General features: G+C 36.7%; 1 protein-coding gene and 1 long non-coding RNA gene across 2 annotated transcripts in view; one reads left to right on the top strand and one right to left on the bottom strand.

Annotated features, from left to right (window-relative positions):
- The first annotated feature begins 709 nt into the window (after positions 1-709).
- Positions 710-6,661, top strand: LOC134415624 (uncharacterized). The gene is made up of 2 exons (XR_010027100.1): positions 710-821; positions 6,407-6,661. It is a non-coding gene; the product is annotated as an uncharacterized LOC134415624 (long non-coding RNA).
- The window catches only part of ENPP3 (ectonucleotide pyrophosphatase/phosphodiesterase 3), a 35,537-nt gene continuing 16,751 nt past the window's right edge, over positions 3,834-22,619 (bottom strand). Inside the window, exons 12-25 of the mRNA XM_063151194.1 lie at positions 22,321-22,429; positions 22,039-22,167; positions 20,625-20,656; positions 17,792-17,919; positions 16,833-16,899; positions 15,322-15,409; positions 14,396-14,565; positions 14,225-14,282; positions 13,319-13,473; positions 9,726-9,861; positions 9,135-9,212; positions 7,669-7,801; positions 5,980-6,136; positions 3,834-4,416 (exon numbers count right to left, since the gene is read on the bottom strand). Coding sequence (XP_063007264.1) covers positions 4,243-4,416; positions 5,980-6,136; positions 7,669-7,801; positions 9,135-9,212; positions 9,726-9,861; positions 13,319-13,473; positions 14,225-14,282; positions 14,396-14,565; positions 15,322-15,409; positions 16,833-16,899; positions 17,792-17,919; positions 20,625-20,656; positions 22,039-22,167; positions 22,321-22,429 — 1,614 coding nt within the window. The 3' untranslated portion in view covers positions 3,834-4,242. The remainder of the gene's footprint in view (positions 4,417-5,979; positions 6,137-7,668; positions 7,802-9,134; positions 9,213-9,725; positions 9,862-13,318; positions 13,474-14,224; positions 14,283-14,395; positions 14,566-15,321; positions 15,410-16,832; positions 16,900-17,791; positions 17,920-20,624; positions 20,657-22,038; positions 22,168-22,320; positions 22,430-22,619) is intronic.

Genomic DNA, 22,619 nt, shown 5'->3' with positions numbered 1-22,619 from the left:
TTTTGGTTTTCTGAACTTTCTCCTCTTTGTAACTGAAGATTCATTTGTAATGCTTAATGGTGCTAGGGAGATATCCAGCATCTGTAACCTGAACAAAAAATTAAAAAGAATATTAACTAGTGAGATGAAAAGAAGCAGACAATGCCCCTCGGGGCAGAGTGGAAAGGAGGGTAACAAACTCTTGGAATGTTCTACTTCATAAAAATGTGTTCACAGATGCAGAAAAGGCATCCTTCTGCCTAAAGTGAAGGAGAAATTAATAATGAGAAATTAAAACTTACCATCATTTCCAAATCATATTTTGCATTCTTGGCTGATGGGGATATCTTTTGGATATTCTAGAGATTATAGAAATGGTATGCACAGATGTAGTTTTGGTAGCTAGAATCAATTCCATCAGCTTTTCCCCTGACAACAAATAGGAACGAGGAAAAAGTCCAAACCAACACAGCTGAATAGAAGGAAATTACATTGACTAGATTGCCTAAAAATCAAACAGAGCTTTCTTTTTCAAAATACTTTTTCTCAGCAATTCCCTGTAAATCCTTCTTCTTACCTGGGAGAGCTGGTTACTTCTGAGATTTGAGAGAGAATTCTCTGTTATGACCTGTATGTGATATGAAGAGAAGGACAGAAAGATTGTTAGTTCCCATAGTTGTTATAGAATTTTCTTTGGTTGATCAAATTGAGTCTTTATGCTTACAGTTGACTGACACAGTTTTCATCTGTGCTGATGAGTGTTAAGCGGCTCATACAAAAAATCTGACAAATCTGAACTGCAGGACTACAAGAAAACTTTAATGCTGCCTACAGAATAACAGGTTTGTATTCTGCCACTAACAAAAAAATCAGAGCAATATATAAAATGCTTCAAACAGCATTCTGAAAAAGCAAAAACCTTAGCATTGGACCTTTGAGGTGTTGCCATTGCTGCGCAGGCACTAGAGGTCTATACTGCCTCCACTAGTGCCCTGCCTCTTGGCTTGTAACACCACTCTGTAAAGTCCTTCATCTTGTGCAAAACCACACATCCCTTTAGGGAGCTGTTCCATCTGTTAGGCAGCAATCTGACTCACTGATAAGAGGCAAGCTAGACACCAAACAAAGCTCTGCAATTTCATCTTTCCTTGGAAAGCCTCTGGAAAGCCAAAGTACTGTTCCTCCTCCGTGCTTCTCTCACATAGGGTAAGACCAGGAGAAATGCACTTCTTTGCAGACAGTCTCAGGAACCACTCACTCTCCTTCCAGCTCCCAACCATTACAGGCAAAGAAGGCTGATCTTCCTGGACAGTGGGCAGGTTGGTTTATGGGACACATCAGTTGCCAAGTCTCCTTAGTGTACAATAAAGCAATTGATGTCCTTGGCACTTCTGCTTTAAGTCTGATTTATGTCAAACCCAAAGCTGTCCAAAGTCCTGGACCCTGACCATACCAACTTGAATTCCACCCAGCACTTTTCATCCTTTAGAGGTACTCCCATTCTTTGTTTCATGCTTCAGGGTCTGGGAAGGATTTGTATTTCCTGACGCTTTCAGACTATGTTAAGGAAAGTCATGCCAGTAGTGTTCACTTCTCCCTCCCCAGGGAAATCGTGGTGGGACAGGCAAGTGCTGCTCTAAGAGGACGCTACTGAGCCTCCACTTTTCTCAAGACTTTCGATCCAGAGGCATGATAGATTTGCTTGCCTTCCTATTGACAGCCTTTCACCCAGAGGTAGTAACTCCCTCACTGCACAGTCAGGACAGAAAAAAATCTGTGCTTACAAACAATTGCAAATGGAAAATCCCATCATCCTGTGGACAAACATTGTAGGAGGTAATTTTTTAAAACAGCCCTTTCAATATGTATCCATTGATACTTAAGGGAGGATGTCCAAGGTAAAGGGTATTCTGTGCTACTTCAATGTCTGCACTCAGCTTTGAAACTACTTCAGGGAGGTACTGACAAAATGTCAGTGGTGTCTATAATAAATATTAAGTGAACAAAAAAGGTTTGTTTTATATGGTGACAGTCTCACAGAGCCAGGGTGTGGTGTCAGGGAAACAGTAGCACTTACTAAAAAAAAACATCAATTAAGCTTTTCCTTGCTCTGCCTTTTCTGGGGCAGGGTAGGCTGTTTCCCTTGCCTAGTTTCTTTCATTATTACTCAGCCTTGCTACAGAGAAAAGACCAGATATAGGTAGTGCCAAGTTTCTATATTTGCTTAGAGATTTGGTTCTAATACTCTAAAACTTAAAAGGACCCAAGCATAAGAGAAGGAAGCAGCAAGGTTCTTCAGAGTTCAGATCTTCAATGTCTACAGGAGCACTCAGTTTTCTTCGCTTAAATAATGGTCTATGGAAAGTAATGTTTTACAGAATTTACATTTTTAATTGTCACATGGAAGGTGGCTCAAAGAGCTGAGACTTGGCCACATCTGCTTTTGCAGTCAGCAGATTAATTTGTGGTTATTCCACTGCAGATTTGGGAGTTTCAGAACTGGTTGAAAAACACAGAAACAAAGGTTTACCAATTTGGGAAAGCAATACTCACATCCCCTAGGAAACAGACATCTGAAATATCCAGAAACAGCATAATTTCCTAAATCTCAGGACAAAGCAGAATGATTAACAAAGAAGGATTATGTTTTTAAATTAAATATTATGTGTTTATTTTGTGGTTACTATTTGTTGTTACTTTAACTTTTGAATTTCTCAGCATTTCAGAGTAAAATAACCCATATCTATTTTATACATTTAGTCACTATTCTTTTGTCCCACTCTTCTACTCTGAGTGTAGATTTTTTTACTTGAGTTAGGGTCTGATTTACCGCAAAGTAAAAAAACAGTCATGTTCTTAATTGGGGCAGTTTAGCAGAAGTCTCTGATTTAGGTGAGCAGACTTAAGATGTCAAAACGTTGTAGAGTGGTGAACTGCAACTCCATGATGGTGTAATGGTTTCACTGAGATAAAAATCTTTATGTTCAGCTTGGTCTCACATCAAGATTTTAAGATCAATATTGCTAAACTCTGTCTGGTGTGTGGGCATACCCTGATCATCTTGAGAACTTTGGAAAATGTAGTGTCCTGTGGTGGGTTTGGATTCTTTGTGCTGAAAAGTTTGGGAGTTTAAAGTTTAATTCTTTAAGCAGACATAGCTCCTTCAGTCCAGAGTTAGTTTTATAGATTGAAACACACTTTAACATGTTTCTTTAAAATGCCCCTGCTGTGCCTATAAATCAAATGATCCATTTTCTGCTGTTTTTCATAAATGTGCTTAGCAATATTTGTAGTGGAGTAGTTCACTCACACTCTATTATAGGTGACATTTTTTTATTAGCATAATCTGGAAATTTCCATTGTCTTGTCCTACTTACCTTTCCTCAGCAATTATTTGTGTACAGCACAGTGTTACAAAGTATCTGTCTACAAAGTCTCTATCTGTTTTGGATGTTATTACTAATTTTACGCTCTAATCTCAAGTGTAACTATTTAAAAATAGACACAAACATTTTGTTATCACCAGGCATTTGGAAACCATTGCAAATACAGGTAAATATCAAGACAAAATTCTTCTGTGTAGAGAATTTCTTTTACCTCTTCACGTTCAGAATGTTTTAAGATTTCTGAAGGGTACGAGAATGTACCTCATTCACTTTACTTGTTACTAGCATAATTAATTAACACAAGTGGAAAACACGGTGATGATCACTTGCACTGTGTACAAACTTTTTGTGAGTCAGAATATGTTTCCATAGGAATTAATAGGTGAGAAAGAGAAATTCAGAATATTTCAGGATGTGCTTGTGTTAGAGAACCATTACCTTTGATAAACACAAGGGAAAAACAGACACTTCTCTCAAAATGTTTTATTTTTCAACTCCATTGTAGAAATATTTTATATACAATTTACAGTTCTGATGTCTCTGTAGTATAAAATATGTTCCTTTTGCATTTTTTCAATCATTACTACTATTACATATATAATATCACATCTAATATTTCATGTATTTTAGAGTAATATAATATATTAGTTTTTACATAATAAAAATATTTACTGTATATTGAAAGCCTGGCTCAACAATGATGATTTAATTCTCTTTAGAAAATTTTATGTATCATTTTTATTCAAATTTCATTGGCACAGAACACTTGACTGGAAAACACAAATTTGAAAAATACTCCCACATACTTAAACAAGGAAATAAGTGAAATCACTGAAATTTTCTTTCTTCCAAGCACTGACACCTTTTCCAAAGATCATCAGATACTTTCAGTCTCAAATATTGGCAAAAATGTCTTTAGCCTCAAGATCTCAGAGACAGATTCATTTCTTTCCTGGTAAAAGTCAAGCCCAGATAGCAACTCCACATCCCGAACACGTGCAGAATGAGCCTGAACTCTTTCTTCTACCCATTCGGAAAGTGTCTTATTTTCCTGTCAAAACAAGCAAGAACAATGTTCAGACACATAAAAGGCCCTCTGTTGTTTGGTGGCAGTGTTAGGCAATTGCCAGTGTTTGACCTGGTCTGACAGACTAAAAGCCTCCACTTGGTAAAACTTCTTTCAGGCTTTCCAAGGCATCTTTACAGCCTTGCTTTTAGGGATCTCATTTAAACAGAATCAAGCAGATGTCTCTTCTACCCACCTCTCCCCTTCCACAGTGACAGACAAGAAGAATTATGCTGACATGGCAATTGTGACTTTAAAGTACAAAATGCACGAGCCACATTTCAAACACACACCTAAGGACAGTTTTAGTTACAGCACAAATTAGCTGCACTGCTCAGGCCAGTCAAGCAACAGGCACCTGACAACTCACAAAAAGTCCTTACAGCAGCTCAGTCTTGATTGCTGGACAGCAAGAATTGTTGCTAGTTAGATGGGGAATACAATGGAAATGCAACCAGTAATCAATCCAAAATGTTCTTTTCTGTTCTTTCACTGCAAGGACTGTTTTGCAAAGAGCTGGTAATTTGCTTTTTCATTAACAATATCTGCTTCTGAGGCAAATGATTCATTAAATTTATGTTACTACCAAACACGATGAATATAAAATGAGATTTGGGGTTTTAGAAACTTTAGAAATTATAGTCAATCTTTAAATTATAATGACTAATTCATTCTAATAATTACTCAACCCTCAACTTCTAAAAAGATCTCACTGGGAAGTTGTGGATTATCCACACTACAAATGGGGAGACACAGAAGTTGTTTCCAAGTACAGCAAGCTTGCATCTGTCTGGAGTTTTGAGTTCAAAGTTATAAATCAGCTAAAAACTTTGTGTGAAGATCAGTTCAAGTCTGTGCAGCTGTACTTGTGCAATTCATATTTATATTTTATATTTATATTTATAGAAATAGAAATAGATATTATATATTATATATAAATACTGAGTTTAGGAACCTTCTGCAACCCAGAGTTTGTGGAACAGGCACTCAGCTGCCTCAGCAATACATATTACACTCAGATAATGTATTTTGTTTCCTACAAGGCATAAGATTCACACTGTTAGCAGTAAGCAGAGATTTCATTTAATTCAAGTATGAATTTTAACTGCAGAACCATTCATCCAAATGCCTGGATTTCTCATAGAGGTGGAATAAGAAACTGAAGGAATTTTCTATTAACTGAAGGGAATAACACTCAAAGTCTTCTGATACCTCTAAAGTAAGTTTATCCTGCAGTCTTCCATAAAGATATCTCATCTCCCTGTTGCCTGTGCTGCTGTTCTCAGCCCTTCTCAGGTGACAGCATTTCCCAGTCTTCTTATCTTACCTCCCTTTCTTCTTCCTTGCTTCCTATCAGCTCATTCATTTCCAGCTACCTCTCCTGGAGCTCCTTGCTCTTCTGGTGATTGCTTTAACTGTCAGCTCACTCCCAGCTCATGGGGAATGAGCTAATTCCACAGACTGATAAAGGTTCTCTGGATGACTAAATTCCAATGGGAATCAGTTCCCAAAGTTTGTCGGCACACAGGAACATAGAACTGTACTTACAGCACAGCTTTCAGAGTTGTCAGGTCGATGAGGAATGATAAAAGACAAAGCATCCAAGGACCCTGAACAGTTCAGTGGAGTATAGGATGTGTTGTTGCAGCTTGTCAGAATCACATAGTAATGGGTTGGGATGGGGATTTTTGTATTGCTTACATACCTACAAAACAAATATTAGGTAAGGCATTTCTTGAGATATCAAGTGTTAACACCACTGATACAATTCGAAATTTATAGAATTTATCTCAATATATATCTTTCAATACTATATGACTTAAATTTCTTTTGTAATTGAAAAAAATACCTGATGGGATACACAACCTCGCCATTTATTTTATGAACATCCAAACATACATGGATTACTTTGTGTGCTACAAGCAGTCCCACTGAACTAGGACTGTTTAATGTGGTCAATACTCTATTTTTCCAGAGCCAGAGATCTCTACATCTGGAAGAGTCACAATAGAGCATCATATTTGCCCTTCATTATATGAAGAATTTCAACCATGTGAATCAGAGGAGAGCGACGAGAAAATCAACTTCTGACTCCTTGCCATTGAGAAATGCCAGAACAGTGATTTGTGGCTGTGTGCTGTAGAAGTCAGCTTAGGATACTCGGTTGAACATGCCTTTGCTGCTCTTTTGTGACTATTCTGCAAACATGGTCACTCTTCTGTATAAAGAGCTGAATGTTTCCCAGGCTTTTTTGTTGAACAAAACCCTATCACTGAAATTATTATATTTCTTTGTATGACTGCCTAACCACACTGACTAAAGCATGCTTATTCCAAACTGGAGGCAGCATTATGTGGTCAGCTGGGTATTTCAGCATTATGTTTGGAAGGAAGTTGTAGTCCCTCCTCCCTTCCACCCTCCTACTACGTGGCAGGCTGATTTTCCCATTCTCAAACCATTCATATCAGATGTGGTCAAGTCTAGCCTGAGTAAAACATCTCCAGTGATAGATTCAGCTGTACTGACTTCCCAGCACCTTTCTACTCCATAAATGCTCTTAGTCTCAGAAGGTATTTTCCCTAATCTAAGTTTTCATAATTCTGTTTTTATTTCCTTGTATCCTTATTCACTGACATTAATAATTGGTCTTTATAATTTATGTGTAAACATGTCAGATGTTGCAGTAAGCTGTGTAAGCCATAGTTATGCAAAGTTACCTCTCAGGAATGTTACATTTTGCATTTCCAGTTATGTGATTCAGTGAAGGCAAACACACAAATCTGACCTTTGATGAAATACATCAGTTTGAGACAATAGGAAGAAACAACAAACAGGTGAGTGAGCACAACATCAAAGTGAGAAAATCATGCTTAAGCATGTCTTCTGCCTGTTTAAAAGTCATATTCTCCCAGCATTTCTGATGCAGAGGCCCAAAATCTAAAATCTAGGCATCATCTTGGAAACCAACCAGACTAATTACTACTCTGTACCTGTGCATGTATACAGAGATACACATGTAACTGCACAGCTTTTTACTCTTTACTTCAACTTCCATGGGACTGTATTTGTTTGCAAGAGCACTTCCTCTTGTTTGAGTAATAGTGGATGTAGCATAAAGAGAATACTGCATTCTCCATGACACTTGTTTCTTAGTCTTTTTAAATAATAGGTGGTTTTTGTGTGGAAACACAGTTGAAATCATATAGAGCTTGACTTCTGGCTTTTCCATGTACTTACTGCTCAATTTCATCAGGGCTATCAAAATGGCCATCATAATTGTAATCAAACACTGGTCCACTGATAACGTTTACCCCATTTCTTTCTCTAGCATATTTCTGAAGAAGCACATTATGGAAATAGTCCCATATGTCTGTCATTAAAAAAAATAAAAGCAAAATTAATATCAATTTAAAGTAATTTCACCACTGAAGAAAAATAGTGTATTTGTGTTTTCACTGAAGATTAATTTTTAAAAGTTCAGAACTAAACTCTTTGTTACACAAAATTAGGATTTAATCAGAAGGGACATACTCCCACTTGCCATTGAAAGAGGTGCTGTAAATGCTGCTATAGTCAATAGCAAGGTAAGCACTACTGGAGTGTATCTAAAGTGTATCTCTCTTTGATTTGATCCAAAGCTGAAGCTACAAACCTACAGCTGAGAGGTCACTAATTTCTGGCTGATGTGCCTGATCAGTGTTACAAATAGTAGGAACTGACATAATGGTTTTGTGAGAGGAATACTCACCACCTGAGTGTTAGTTTAACTGTCTAGAACTCATGACTAGACAATTTGGCTTATTTCACAGACACCAATCAAGAAAATGCAATTCATAGGATATAAAATAGTGACATTATTCAAATATTTACAACTGGCATGGCAAAAAAAACCTGTCAGGTTTGGGGCATTGAGGGAATCTCCTATTGATTTAGCTGTTGCTTATGGTCTATAGAACCTTCTTGTTGTTTTCCTTGAAAAATTAGATTTTTCAGAGTCTATGATTTATTTGGAAGATTAAAAACACTTAGGTCTTCTGGATCTCTGGTTTTTAATGAGTGAACGAATAATTGAGGTCTGAATGTATTAGAAAGGTATTTACATAATCGGGTTTTTTCCAACTTTTTCCTTACACAATTCCTCTTTTTATGCATTTTCTAAGAAAATTAGCCTAGGCCTAAGAATAAAACAGGATCATAAGCAGTTATAGAAAATTTCTTATCAATGATTACAAACAAATGTGAGTCAGGCTGGATGGGAAGACGTCTTATTATTGCATAATAAAAACATCTATTATAGAAATAGTGTTGCAAGATTAATATTGTTGGGGTTTTCTCTTCAGATTTTGAAAAAAAGAATTGCCATTTACATTCACCTTGAGCATTTTCCCAAGGGATATTTTTATGAGAGTTTCATAGCTAACATTTCCTGTTAGAATAGCACAGAGGAGATGAAGAGCAAACTCAAAAGCAAACAGGTAAGCAGAAATAAGCAGAAATCAGGTAAGACTACAAAAAGAAAAAAACTCCCATATAATTGTGCTATAAATTTTAAAACATCTACTCTTAAAATGTTTTAAGGATATTTTCACAATATCTGGATATACAGCAGGCTTTAATGTTTTAAAATTTTGTGATAGCTTTATCAAATCAAAAACAATAATTTTAGAAAATTAATCATAATTAATCAAAATTTTGCAACCTACCTTTGAAAGCTTTGTACATGGGAACAATATTGCTGGTGAGTAAGGCATCATACTGTTCAAGATCAGATGAACTGTAGTCTATATAAAAAGACAAAAATGTAAGTGAATGGAATACCATACAAAGACCAATTGATTCATATGTCACTATAAATTGTAGGTACATGTAGTTCAATTACATGTTATATTTGAGCATTAGTGTATGATCCTATTGCAAACATATCTCCAAATTTGTTCAAGAAATCTACTCAATAAATAATAATTACCAAATTTGAAAATAGGAAACGAATATTTATGCAGAGGAAGAGGGACAGCCTTTCCTTCCAACCCTTTACATCATTCCAACCAGTTTTCATCACATTTAAGTTGTTCCATGTTTTAAAAAAAAAACCTTAAATATTCTAAACCAAAAATATTTAGATACAAGTAGCAGCTGCCCTACTTTTGGTCAGTCTGCAAACACTGGAAACCTTTTTCTGCCCAACATGCTGATCCAAAGAAGTTTGTTTTGGTGTTTGGGTATATGTTTATACATAAACCCACATCCAGCTGATTAAGACTTTCTAAGGTCTCTATAAAAAGAACCATGCTCACTGGGAGGATAGAGGAAACTGTGGGTCAAGGTCAGCCCTTCTGGGTAGTCAGAACAATTTTGGCTCCAAGCAGCAGGGATTCTAACATCAGGCCGCAGACAGTCTGAAACAGTGGGAGGAAGAGGAGATGTGTTTTCCTGTGAAAAGGAAAAAAAAATCTTACACCCACGGCTGTGGCTAAGCCAATGCTTTGTATGGTTTTACTTTCTAGAATGGACTTCATTGAATCTTCTCCTATTTTCATAGTGAATCAGGTCAATGCAAGTAATGGACACTAATGTTTTCTGGGTAGTGTTTTTCTTCTACTCCTGTTTTTAGGTAATTCAGGGAAATCCGTATGCCCCGTGTAAAACTGTAGGAGCAAAATAAGGTTACACCTTAGGCAAAAACAGATTTCACGTTTGACTCATTCGTCACTTTTACATATTTCTGGAAACACAAACTGGATGTCACATCCTCCTGGAAAGCAGCTAGTAGATAAAAATGACACTATCACCTCATCTTGGCATCTGAGGATGCAGTCTCCATAAGAATTTGTGCTGCTGAAGAGTTACAGATAAAGAAATCCACAGTAAATTTGGAACATTTTACTGGCTTTAGTAACTCACTAGAATATGCTAACATGCTAAGATCTGGCCAAAAGTAATTCTGATGACTATAATTCTTTCTATAACCTTCACTTTTTTTTTTCCCTATAACCTTTTCTACACACTTTTTCATAATTTTACAATAACATTAGATCATCTGAATATTGTTTTTTGCATTTAACTCTTTTTTTCATCCTCCATTACCTGTAACTTATTTTCATTTTGGTAAGACTGGAATATATTTTTCATTGTAACTTTATAAATAGAAGATTAATGTCTAATTTAATTTTCAGTACATTGTTTGTTTTGATCAATTAAAACTAAGCAAAAAAAAAAAAAGATCTGTAATGTTCTTCTTCTTGTGCCTCTTTTTACTCCTTGATTTAATTTCTTTAGTTACTTCTATCAGAATTCAAGTAGATGCCATGTTACGGTCAGGTTGCATATTAATGGAAAACATATATACCACATGGAATGAAATATAAAAGACAACAGTCTTCCTTGGACTCCTGAGGAGATCATGCGTCAAAAAAACCTAACCAAACAAGCAAAAAACAAAAATCATTCATTACCAATTTGGCTCTTTCTATTTCAGGTCAAAGAACCATAATGTCTCCTGAAGAAAGCAGTTAAAACTAAAAATTGGCTGTGGCTATCACATCATGAATTATCCCTTTTTGATGCTATTTATTACTTTTTGATGAGCCAGTAATTAATGTCAAGAAGCAAGAATTATTTGCATTACATAACAGAATTTGAGCATCTGTTGTGGTCTCCTATGTCAAATGCAGCTCCCTTCAGGTGTGTTTGTCTTTTTGCAAGAAAATGTGCCTTCCTCTCTGGAAGATGAGTATAAAGCCTTGAGAAAACTAATGCCCTTCAATCTTAAATTTCCTTATTCCTGAGAATAATAAGTAATCAAAATGCTAACATCTTTTATTTAAGATCTGCAAGTGTATGTTATTCAACCAGTTTCAAAACTCCCAAATCACACAAAAGCCCAGCCTGCATTACCTAGTTTAATATTTAAGCACTTCTTTATAGCTACCTAATAATGATATATACCCCAACCTACAAATTGTGTAAAGCATTGCACAGCCTGCATCCAAACATAATTAACCCAGGGTGCAATAAAAATTCTGCAGAAAGGGCAACTTTCTGTCATTCCCAAGTATTGCAGCCAAACCTTACCATCAAAGGCATTAGCTCTATCCCTCTGTCCTTCCTTTATAACAGTTGTTATAAATTACAAAGCCTATTCCTCTTGATTAGCACATGTAATAAAAAATCATAATGTCAGCTTACTGTGCAAGGTCAGTCAGTGTATGAGCTCTTACACTCAGAGCCTTTCACTGTTGTGCCTCTGACACTATTACAGATGGAATTTATGATTTCCTATTCTTCCTACAGAAAACATACATGACTGCACTGGATTCTGCTGTGACCTATATCCTCCAATACTTCAGTCTCATTCCTCATTCACTGCTTCCCACAATGTTGCATAAACTGCTATAACATCCTCCTGCAAAATATGTATTTCTCTTAGTTTACACGTTAAGTTGAGCAGTAACTTTCTTTATACACTTCCAGTGTCTGAAGGGGACCTACAGGAAAGCCAGAGAGGGACCCTTGGTCAAGAACTGTACTGATAAGACAAGGAGCAATGGGTACAAATTGAAAGAGGGGAAATTTAGGTTAGATATTGGGAAGAATTTTTTTCACATAAGGGTTGTGAGACACTGGAACAAGTTGCCAGGGGAGGTTGCGGATGTCCCAACCCTGGCACTGTTCAAAGCCAGATTGGATAAGGCCTTGAGCAATCTGGTCTAGTGGGAGATATCCCTGTCCATGGCAGGGCTGGATTGGAATTAAATTAAGGTCCATTTCAACCCTTTAAACTTCTATGATTCTTTGCTAACTGAGAAATTGTTTTTCAAAAAAAGGAAAACATCTGGAAAGTTATTTGGGTTTTTGAGCTTTTTTAAAGCTCAATATTTAGAAGACTGCAGCTCTGATGGGACTTTTCAATCTTTTTAAAGCAAAATCAGACAAAAAATATGTCCACAATTTACTAGTTTTCAATTGAGTAATGCACTTTCATTGAAAGGTTTAGGGGCAGATCTTCAAATATGAAGTATAAACAGTTCTTGTTGAAATGGACGTTTGTTTAAATGACTTTTAGCCTTCTTAGGATTGGATTCATGATACTTCACCCAAGACAGAAGAATCAGTAAAAAGCATGTAGTGACACTTTCTGAAATACTATCATTTTAGCAGCATACATTTGATTAAAATAATTTCTTCATATTTGTACTGCTGAAATAAGAAATCACATAGACATCAATAACAGTCCTCTTCAGGCAGAAGATTCAATATAGAAACTACTTCCTCAAGGCAACTTAGAAAAAGGGTCAAATTATGAGGGCAAGTAAGCCCATGAATGTCCATTAGTTTACCGACCCTGAAAACTCAAACAATTTATTCTGGATCCGCATACCCTTGAACACTCAGAGGTTCATTCAACTATAATCACATTTTTCAGAAATCGTATCACGTAACAGAGAGCAAAGAACACATATGCACTACTGCAAACTGTCTTGTAGAGTTGCATAGAGGATATTTAATAGGAAAAAGGTCATGGTACTCATCGGAAAGCTTAAAACTTCTGATTTGGGAAATCACAGCCAATCCTGCTTTCCACAGGAACTGACAGAAGAGATGGAGAATTGTCTTGACAGCATATCCCTTTTACAGGACAGGCTTAATAGAACCAGGTCATCAGCAGCTCCTGTATCTTTTGTGTCCCTAACAAACGGTCATTCCCATTTCTCAAAACTTTATTTTAAGATAGCTAAAAGTTAAATAATATCAAAGACATTTTTTCTGACACAAGTGCCTTAGTCACATGACATCCACCAGCCATTAAACTGGGTTCCTGACAAATGGACCACGTTTTTAACCCATTAGATCCCATATTTAAGAGTAGTAGAGGTATTTGATAACCTACAGGCTTATTCACAGTGTAGGCAGTCCACAGTGGCATCCGGAGATCGTAGCTGTATCCACTCACATACTGATGATGGGAAAGGAGGCAGTAGTCCTTTTCCTTCTGAAGAACTCTGGGTCTCCCATATGGCAAATGAGATGAGTTTGCCTTCTTTACTAAAATTTAAATAATAATTATTGATTTATTCTTCTATAACATTTTGGATGGCACAAGGGGTTAAGAGAACAGACAAAAATTGTTAACTAAAACTTTAGCAAATGCAAATAGATCCAACAGTAAACCTAGTCATGGTTCTTTAGGCTTATAAGTAGAATAAAAATGTAGAAAATAGTTTTTATATTATGTTTAATGTACAAAAGTCAATAAAATATATCAGACTTGAAAACTCTTGTTTCTTTGAAGCTTCATACCAATGCAAGTATTTTGAATTTATCTTGCCAGTGGAGTAAAATTTACATCTTATTTGACTAGGAGGCATTACAATGCTTCCCAAAATTTCCAGAAACCCCATAAAAAAGGTAGAAAGAAGTATCTATGGGAATTTTTGATCAAAGAAAGATAAAGTTATGGATACAGGGTAAGGAATAAGAATTGTGTCACATAGCCTGACAGTGCTCACATTTTCTTCAAGACCATTGAAATCTTTATAATTTTCTCCAAAATTTTAATGAGGTTCAGATCCTATTCCTATACATACATGTTGCTATAACAGAGTCCCTTAGCATTTTTTTAAGACACGAAAAGGAAAAATTAAAAAAAAAAAAAAGATGCTTCTGACCTGATTTTCCTACTTCACTTTCAATTGTAATTAATGTTGCAAAAATTCCCACTGAAACCAGTGACATGAAATATACACCAAGTGTGGATTTTAAAATACTGCTGCTCTTTTCATTTTCTGCTACTCACTTTCTTCTGTGGTGAGATTTAACCTCTCGTTTAGCTCTTCTATTGACCCAACGGGTATCTGTAAAAAGTCAGAGAATTGTTCAAAATGAATCAATTTTTTAGAAAAAAAATGAAGAAAGTAGAACACACTTGACAAAGATGATTAAAAGATGCCAGAAAACCCCTATTTACTTGTGTGCAGTTGCATCCCAGGTCATCTGTAGAAATCAGACTGGAAACTGGACATGAAAAGGGAGATGAGACTTCCTCTGGATGTGAAGGATTGTAAAAGGGTTTCTTTAAGAGGTGATTCAAGCTGCCATGTGTTCCATTGTTTTCTGCTGGTGCTATACGCAGCAAATCTGTTGAAACATTTGAAATTTGTAAACATATTTTAAGACTAAAACAGTATTTTAAGAAGTTATTATCTGTCCAAATCTACTAATCTCCTAGTGATTTTTAAAAGTAGAAGAAATAGCTTATTCCATTATTTAAACTATTACAGTAACTACTCCCACCAACTTGCAGTTTTCTAGGTCTGAAGGTTCTTTGCTATCTTCCACAGCATCAAGATTTAGTAACTATAAATTTGAGTACTGTTGGTACAGTTTTATACATTATCACAAGATTGACAAGATTAGACAGTTTAATGCAAAGTATAAATGTTATTGCAAGTGCATCACATTGTGAAACCTAGTAAACTATTGTATTTTTGTGTGATGCTTTAATCCATATTTTCTGAGGCTCATGCTTCTTAATTGTGCACTGCTGGGACTACAATGGTTCACCCTAAGTTATGAGCAAGAGCAGATAATCTCTGCAAGATTCTTATCCACAGTTCCACAGGCATTACTTTGACAGCAAACCCCTTTGGCAGGTGTGGTTCCCTCTGATTCTTTAGTGGAATTCTTCTGCAATCAGAAAAAACCTTCAAAGCAGTGCAACTTCTGGAAGTCAATTTCTTATCAGTGTAAAGAAGGCCTAAGAGCATGGCTTCAGTGTTTTGGTTTTGAATGAATTCACTCAATTTTTAGCTATGCTTCTTTTAGCTCTTATAACACTGGTATTTGGAAATACTAGAACTTTATAGTCTAAAGTACTGGATTGTTTCTACTCACCACACATAAGGTTGTAAACCTCAATGTTTTCAAAAGCATCCACTTCTGTTTTCTCTTTAAAGCTTGGACCATATGCTAAGAATATAGCCTAGAGTGTAATAGTAATAACAAAAAAAAAACGTTACCTAAAGGAGCAAAGTCAAAACCAATTCAGTTGCACTTTATGAAAACTGGGACAATGGAAAAAAATAGTCTTTTCACAGTCACAGAAGTTAAAAGTACAGGATTATTCTGGTAAGGAAGGCAATTTTCTGCCATTGCACATAATTTGAAGAAAAATGCAAAGCAAAAATTCCCATTTCAAACTATATAATGAATCTCATTTGGTTTTGGGGTGTTTTTTTAATACCTGTTGCACTCTGAAGTCTTTGGGTCACTTAAGAGTCTATGGCCATGACTAAACCAAGGAGCAGGGAACTGCAGAGACCCATTTCAAACTCAGCAAAGACCTGCATCTGTACCACCAATGGTGCAATGCAGTGCTGGGCAGCCCTTCTGGAGCCTGCAAGCCTTGTGGCAGAATACTGATAATGATGCTATGTACAGACTCTTGGGATTTTCTAGTGCTTTGTGAGCCTCCTGAGGTGCCTGCCAGGAGATATGGGAAACAGGACTAACAGGACAATGATCTGTTCTAAAATAATATTATGTGTCCATAACAGAAAAGGAATTTTCAAGTTATTATAGAAAGATGAAATATTCCTCCTTTCTTAAAAAAAAAAAAAGCATCAGTTGTGGCACCTGTGCAAGGTTATCTATTATTAAGGTTTCCATGGTAACCAGAATTTACCTTTTCTTTCCGTACAAACATTCAGCGTAATTCTGATCACTGACATTTGGTTTTAACATAGTTGTAAAGATCCAGAAGGATCTGATTCTTAGGCACAGAATATGGGATTTACAGTGTCATGCTTGACCTTAGCTAAAGGTTCACATCACAGAAAGTACATGAAACACCAAAAGCTCAAGACCTCAAAATATTTTCACTGTAACCAGAAGTGAAAATGAGATGAAACTGTAACATAGGCTATACTAACACATAGTATATCTAATTATACACAGTATATCTATGATTAACTCTTGTAAGATAAGGAGAGACAATAAGATTTAGTTTATTTGAGCATACAGGCTTCTAGATGCTCAGATGAACTCCCAGAGCCTATGGAGATTTTTTAGTCACTGCCTCAGTGGAAGAATGAAAGAAAAAAAGAATTCAGTAGCTAAACATGGTACACTTGGTTTACTGCAGTCTACCTGTCTCCAAGCAGGTAAGGTAAGCCCAGACTGTTTTTACTACAGGACCCCAAAGAAACAGGCCTTATACACATCAATGAAAGGCAATACAAATATTTGGACCTAGTATGTGTTTACAATTTACATGTCTTGTGGCCAGAAAAGAAAAAGCGCACTGCAAAAACTGTCATTGTTCTGTATTCTGGTGATATACCTGGCACATGATGATTTTGTACATAAGAAAGTGCAAGAATAGAATAGAATAGAAATCATCTTACCTCCATACTTTTAAATTCGTTGTTATAGCCATGGTTACCTCCATCACAAGATGTGTAAGTTTTATCCCTTAGGAGAAACCATCACAGAGTGTAAATAAAAATGACACAAATAGAAGCACTTAGTAACAGTCATTGTGGCTCACAGACTCCATCATTCCTTGAGAACTGACTCTGCCATCATATTGTAGCATTTATGGCTCATCATAGCATTCATTTCTATGAAGACCTCTTTCTCCTCTAACAGAAATTGCTATGGACAGTAATAAATTATCCTAACTGGCTATGAGTGTACAGTGAAACAATATTTTCAAAGCAAGTTGACAAAGTGGCCATTTTTGAACTGAGTCCTTTACCTACCTACAGGTTGCAGAAGAAGTGTAATCTATTTTGGAAGAATTCCTAGTTATATTCTTTGGCATTTTAACAGAAAGCTTACAATGGGAGAACTGCTGTCAGCTTCTGTGGAATAATATAAATAAGACTGCAAATGATTTTGCCTTACAAGACAATGCATTTTCATCATAGATTCTGAAGGGTGAAGAGACGTGGATAATGTGGGGATGGGTTATAGAATTAGCAACACAACAGAATACTCTGACATGGTGACTAACACTTATTTTCCTCTACCCTTTGCTAAGACACATGGAAAAATTAATGCACAGTTGTCAGGTGCATGTATCCTGTTTTCAGAGGCCCAAGAACATGTGAACATAGTTTAAAATAGGGTGATTATAAGATTTTTTTTTCAGTGCACATTTCTTTTTGTATGTCCTGGACAGCGATTTAGTTTCACCAAAACAATCATGTTTCCTTTTTATGTATAGTATGATTTTAACTGTATGAAACATGGAAATGTAACAAGTCTAAAGCAAAACAGGAAATGAAGCAGCTGTGAAGGAAATTAAAGGGATGAAAGTGGGATGAAAAAACCAGCGTAACAATCACACAGATCATGTTACCTCACGGCCAGCCACTGTCGATCCACCAAAAGATGAACTTTATCAATACGAATGTTGTTGGCATAGTGGAATCGTTTGGGCAAGTCACGGGTCAGGTAGGGCTTGAAGTGCTGAGGGGATCTTCTGCACTGTGCAAGAGAAAGGAGTCCAGTCACGAGTTTCACTCAGTTTCGAACAACCACCCATCATTCAAAATTATCCTTAGTGATAGGAATGCAAGCACAAAGCCCATTAGTCATAGATAGCTTCTTGCATGACTCGCAGATGTCGTCTTTGGCCCCAGACGCAATGCAAGGAAAAGCGACACTTTTGGAACTCTTTGGAAATAGACTACATACAATTTGTATATCAAGCCCACAAATACTGTGGTAAAAGTAAATCTAAGGCTTAAAGACACTCAGTAGAACTGCTTAGTCTATATTTCTGTACTAATTGGCATCTGACTGGTAAGATTACACTTCATAAGAGAAAGTTCCCTGGCAGTTTATTTCTGCTGCCTTCTGTCACTTTACCATTCAATAAATAACAAAGCAAGCCAAGCATACACAATTTAGCACAGTCTAGGGTTTTAGCTGCAAGCCTGAACAGGTAAATGTCCATTGCTCAGCTGTTAGCTAAAGATCTTAACTTTTACACCCACATTTAATGTGTTCATACAACTGCTGCATTAGCAGGCATGCCATGGAAGAGCTTGGAATTGTGAGCCTAATGATAACCATATGACATACTGCAAAGACTTAACTATATATGGCCATTAGAAGCCATTCCAGCTGGCTGCAAGCATCATGGCAAAGTTTCAGAAGTGTTGCTCCAGATCAGGAATCCAGCACTGGGATAACCCAGAATATCTAAAATGCTAAAGGAAGAGCGGCTGGGAAGCTGCATAGGCCACAGAAGTGGACCTGTTTTACCACACAGGCTGTGCAAACTATACCATGCTTGGAGCCTGTTCTGACATCTTCACTTCTAAATACTAAAACTGTACACTCTGCATAGGATACAGACTTTAACATGTGATATAGGAGTAACTGTGCCTCAGCAGTCATCAAAGAAGAACAGAGGAATCCAGGAACACGAAAAATAAGGATTCAGTGTTTTCTATCTCGGAAGAAGAGGTCTAATTTAAAGGAAAAATAGAGGAAATCAGCATATGACTTATGTCTATTCATTAGCAATAAATATAAAACACACAACTACCTTATCTGCAAAAACCTCTCATTCTAATAACTTGACAGGGACAAAATACACCAACCATTTATGAAGAGGAAAGAAAAGAGGGCACATCCTGGTACCAGCCTATTCCCATAAGGCACAAGATGTCACATCTCTGTAACTATTAGCAGCAGCAGTTTCAGCTGAAGTTGACAACATGCAGATTGTAATATTCCCCTCATACCAATGCTCTTTGATATGACAGACTGCATCACACAGGAGGGGATGTAGCACTGAGAAAGCTCCTTCAGCTATTCCCAGCCGCTGATCCTACTCCCGCGAGTACAACAGGTTAACGGGAGACCTCTAGTGGAGATTTGTCGGAAACATACCCATTTGGGAGCCCGGGATTTTGACAAACTGAGAGCATTTTCATAAATGTACCACAGCACCTGTCTACTGCTTGGCACAGGACAAGCCACAGAATAGAAAACAAACTGGCAATGAAGAAAACAAGGGGAATTTATGACAGCACACTGAGAGCAAGCAGTTTAAATGTTTAACTCAGTGTAAATTGTAAAAGGAAAGAAATACAGAAAGACAACTGTCCTACAATTTTTTTAGTTTGGCCAGCACATTCATCCCACATGTACTAATGTATATCTTGACCACTACAAAAAAGTGACAGAGACTGAATTATCTGTCTAAAAAAGTATAAGGAAAGAGGAAAGCACCATGCACTGTCACATCACCCTTTAGTAAAAGAAATAGGTTTTGTCTTCCTTTGGTTTGCACTCTGTTCTGCACTTCTTTATTTGTATTCTTCAGAACTCAGCTGTCAAAGTGTGCCCCCATGGGAGACAGGCAAGCTTTGACCTGCCCTCAAGTGCTAGATCCATTCAGCATGGCTCAGTTCCAAGCAGAACTACCAGTACAGGACCCTGTTGTGGTGCAGCACATGTAAAAGCACTGCAACTATTTCAGTGATATGTCAAAAGGTCCTAAGACAGTCATACTGCCTGGTGCCAAAGGCCTATCTTGCCTAGCACTCTGTTTAAAATCACACCTCCAAAATTTCTAGAATCAGACACTTAGAGAAAGTGTGAAAGAACCAGCCAAGTATTGAATGAAGTTTCTTTCTCATACCTGCTTAGTTTCTTCTAGGCTTCAGGGACTTTTTAAATCAGATGTTCCTTGTGGATCAGATCTAAAAGCCCTTACAGTGCTGTCCTGCATTAATGTGTCTAAAATCCCCCCCTCCTACTTATATTTCCAGCCTCTGCCACACTTTGTGCCAATGTACTCTACAATCTCTTGCGTGGAAGTTACTTTAGCCTAGCCTGAGTGCAGCGCTTGTGTTCCAGTGCTAACAGATGCCTATTGTCTAAAGCATCTCTGTGCTGTATTCTCTTCTGTCATGAAGATATACCCAAGTTTCTGTCCCTGAACTCAGCCGCTTCTCTAAGTGAAGTACAGAACAATTTTCCCTGAACAGAAATCCCCTAAGGCAAACCTTTGTGCATAATTTTTTAACAACTTCCAGAACTGCCTCCCAAGGTAGAGTGGAGTCAGTACACTATTGAAACTGGCACCATAGTCTCATTTTTTTACAAACTGTGTTTTTTCCTCAGATTCCTATTAAGAGTAGCTATGAGTAAAAGTTGTGAGAATATTTACTCACTGTGAGGTTTTTAACGATTCCTTCTGAGTCAACTGTTAAAAAGAAAAGATTAATTAATATACATACCCATGAATGGCTGAAGGACAAAGCTTCATGACTAAAACTTACACATGCTTTTTGTCCCTAAAGTTGCTTTTCTTTATTAGCTTGTGAAGAGAGTGGCAACTATCATCTTCCACAGGTAGGAATGTTATGTTTCCAATGGTAATTATCTGTAAGTGTGCCTGTGGAAGTAACTAGAACACCAGAACTTTGGGTACACCAGGACAGACCGTAGAAAACTGCCATGCTGATGACTGCCTACACCTAAAGCTGACAGATCATCAGACCCGAGATTTTTTTCTCTTATCTAACCCCTGTTTGAAGTATAAACTTTTTTACATTGAACAGGACCTGGAGAACTTGTCTTGTATTTTGCTTCCAGCAAGAGTCACACAGGAAATTTCAGTCTATCTTGGTATTTTCACCTTGCACATTTTGAAAGACTAGTTTAACCATTTGAGATTAACTTTCTAAAAAGTAAAAATGAGCACATCGTGGAAGAAAAATTCTTACAGAAAATCTAAGAGTATTAGAGGAAATAAGTCAACAATTTTATTGAGATTGAGACACAGAAAAACCATGAGTATTCTTTCCTCAGCTGCTTTTGTATGACTTAAACCAATGAAAGTTTGCTTTATGTCATATAAATATTCTGCCTTCCAATATAAGTACCATTATAAAATATGAATAAAAAGTGCAATGGGATCCTAGCTCTTATTTGCAATCTGCAATAACTATCCCTTTTACAATACTTTACAAATTCTTTGAAGTCAACACATAGAGAATTTCCATGATTTTATCTCCATTGTTTTCCCTGATACAGAAAGTTCTGGGATTTTTTTTTCCATTCTGATAGCATGGTATCTATTTCAAGTCAGAGTTAGCTCAAATGGTTTCAATTTTCTGTTCTTTTGAGACACTAGCTATAATGTCTTAACCAAGACTTAGACTCCACTGTGCTAAGGTTCACTCTCTAACTTTGTACACACAGAAATATTCATTACTTCAAAAAGACTGACTCTGCCAATGTTGCACAAGAAATATGTGAAGAGCTTATGAAAGATCTGAATTCCAGTTTAAAAAAAAACCCAAACTACCTTTACTTCATCTTTCCATGTCAAGAAAATACAAATTAGAGTCTGAAACAATCTTTTCTAACCTTCTAATTCATCTAAAGTGGTCATTCTTAAAAAAAAAATCCCAAACAACTTCCATGGATGTTGAAGCCAAGTTAAGGGAAACAGAAAGCTGCTCACACTGCTGATTACTACTGATTATCCACTTCCTTATTTATTTGTTCATTTGTTTGTTTGATTGATTGTTTATTTCCTGCTACACTGACTGCTCAATCCCAGGATTGGTCCAGACTTACAGGTAAAATAGTCTTTTGGAACATTCTTTGCTCGAATGCGAGCTGCAGGCCCAGCATACAGGTAGAAATCCACCTCTTTGAAGTAATTAGTCATATATTCCAACTTCTTGCAGTAGGTCTTCTCCATCCCTAAATGGCAACATAGAAACAGTTCTTTCTCATATGGCAAGGAAGATAAAGTGATTTATAAAATGGATCAACACTACTAAGCCCACATATTTCACACAGGAAGAAAACAGTGACTCAGTAAAGTTAACTTGAAAAAAGAGGTTTATACATTACCATGATCAGCTAAAACAATGAGGTTTACACATTTGTGCAGGTTTCTTTGTTTAAGTCCATCCATGAGCATCCCCACTGCTTTATCTGCTAACTGTAAGCCTTTGATTACCTGTGAGATAAATCAGTTACATCTAAGATCCTTAAAGGTTGAACTTTCTGCCTTCATGCAAGTGAAAATGCTATACTTTTGGGTTACAAATTAGGAAACATTGAAGTATAGTGTAAAAGACAGCTCTGAGGATTTGCCAGGCCATGTGCTTCTAAATATCACATAGTAATATAATTAAAGTTCAGTCTAA

The sequence above is a fragment of the Melospiza melodia genome, chromosome 3, assembly GCF_035770615.1.
Source record: "Melospiza melodia melodia isolate bMelMel2 chromosome 3, bMelMel2.pri, whole genome shotgun sequence".
In the NCBI taxonomy this organism is placed as follows: Eukaryota; Metazoa; Chordata; class Aves; order Passeriformes; family Passerellidae; genus Melospiza; species Melospiza melodia.
The sequence above is the reverse complement of the archived record's forward strand: the minus strand, read 5'-3'. Positions and strand labels throughout refer to the sequence as shown.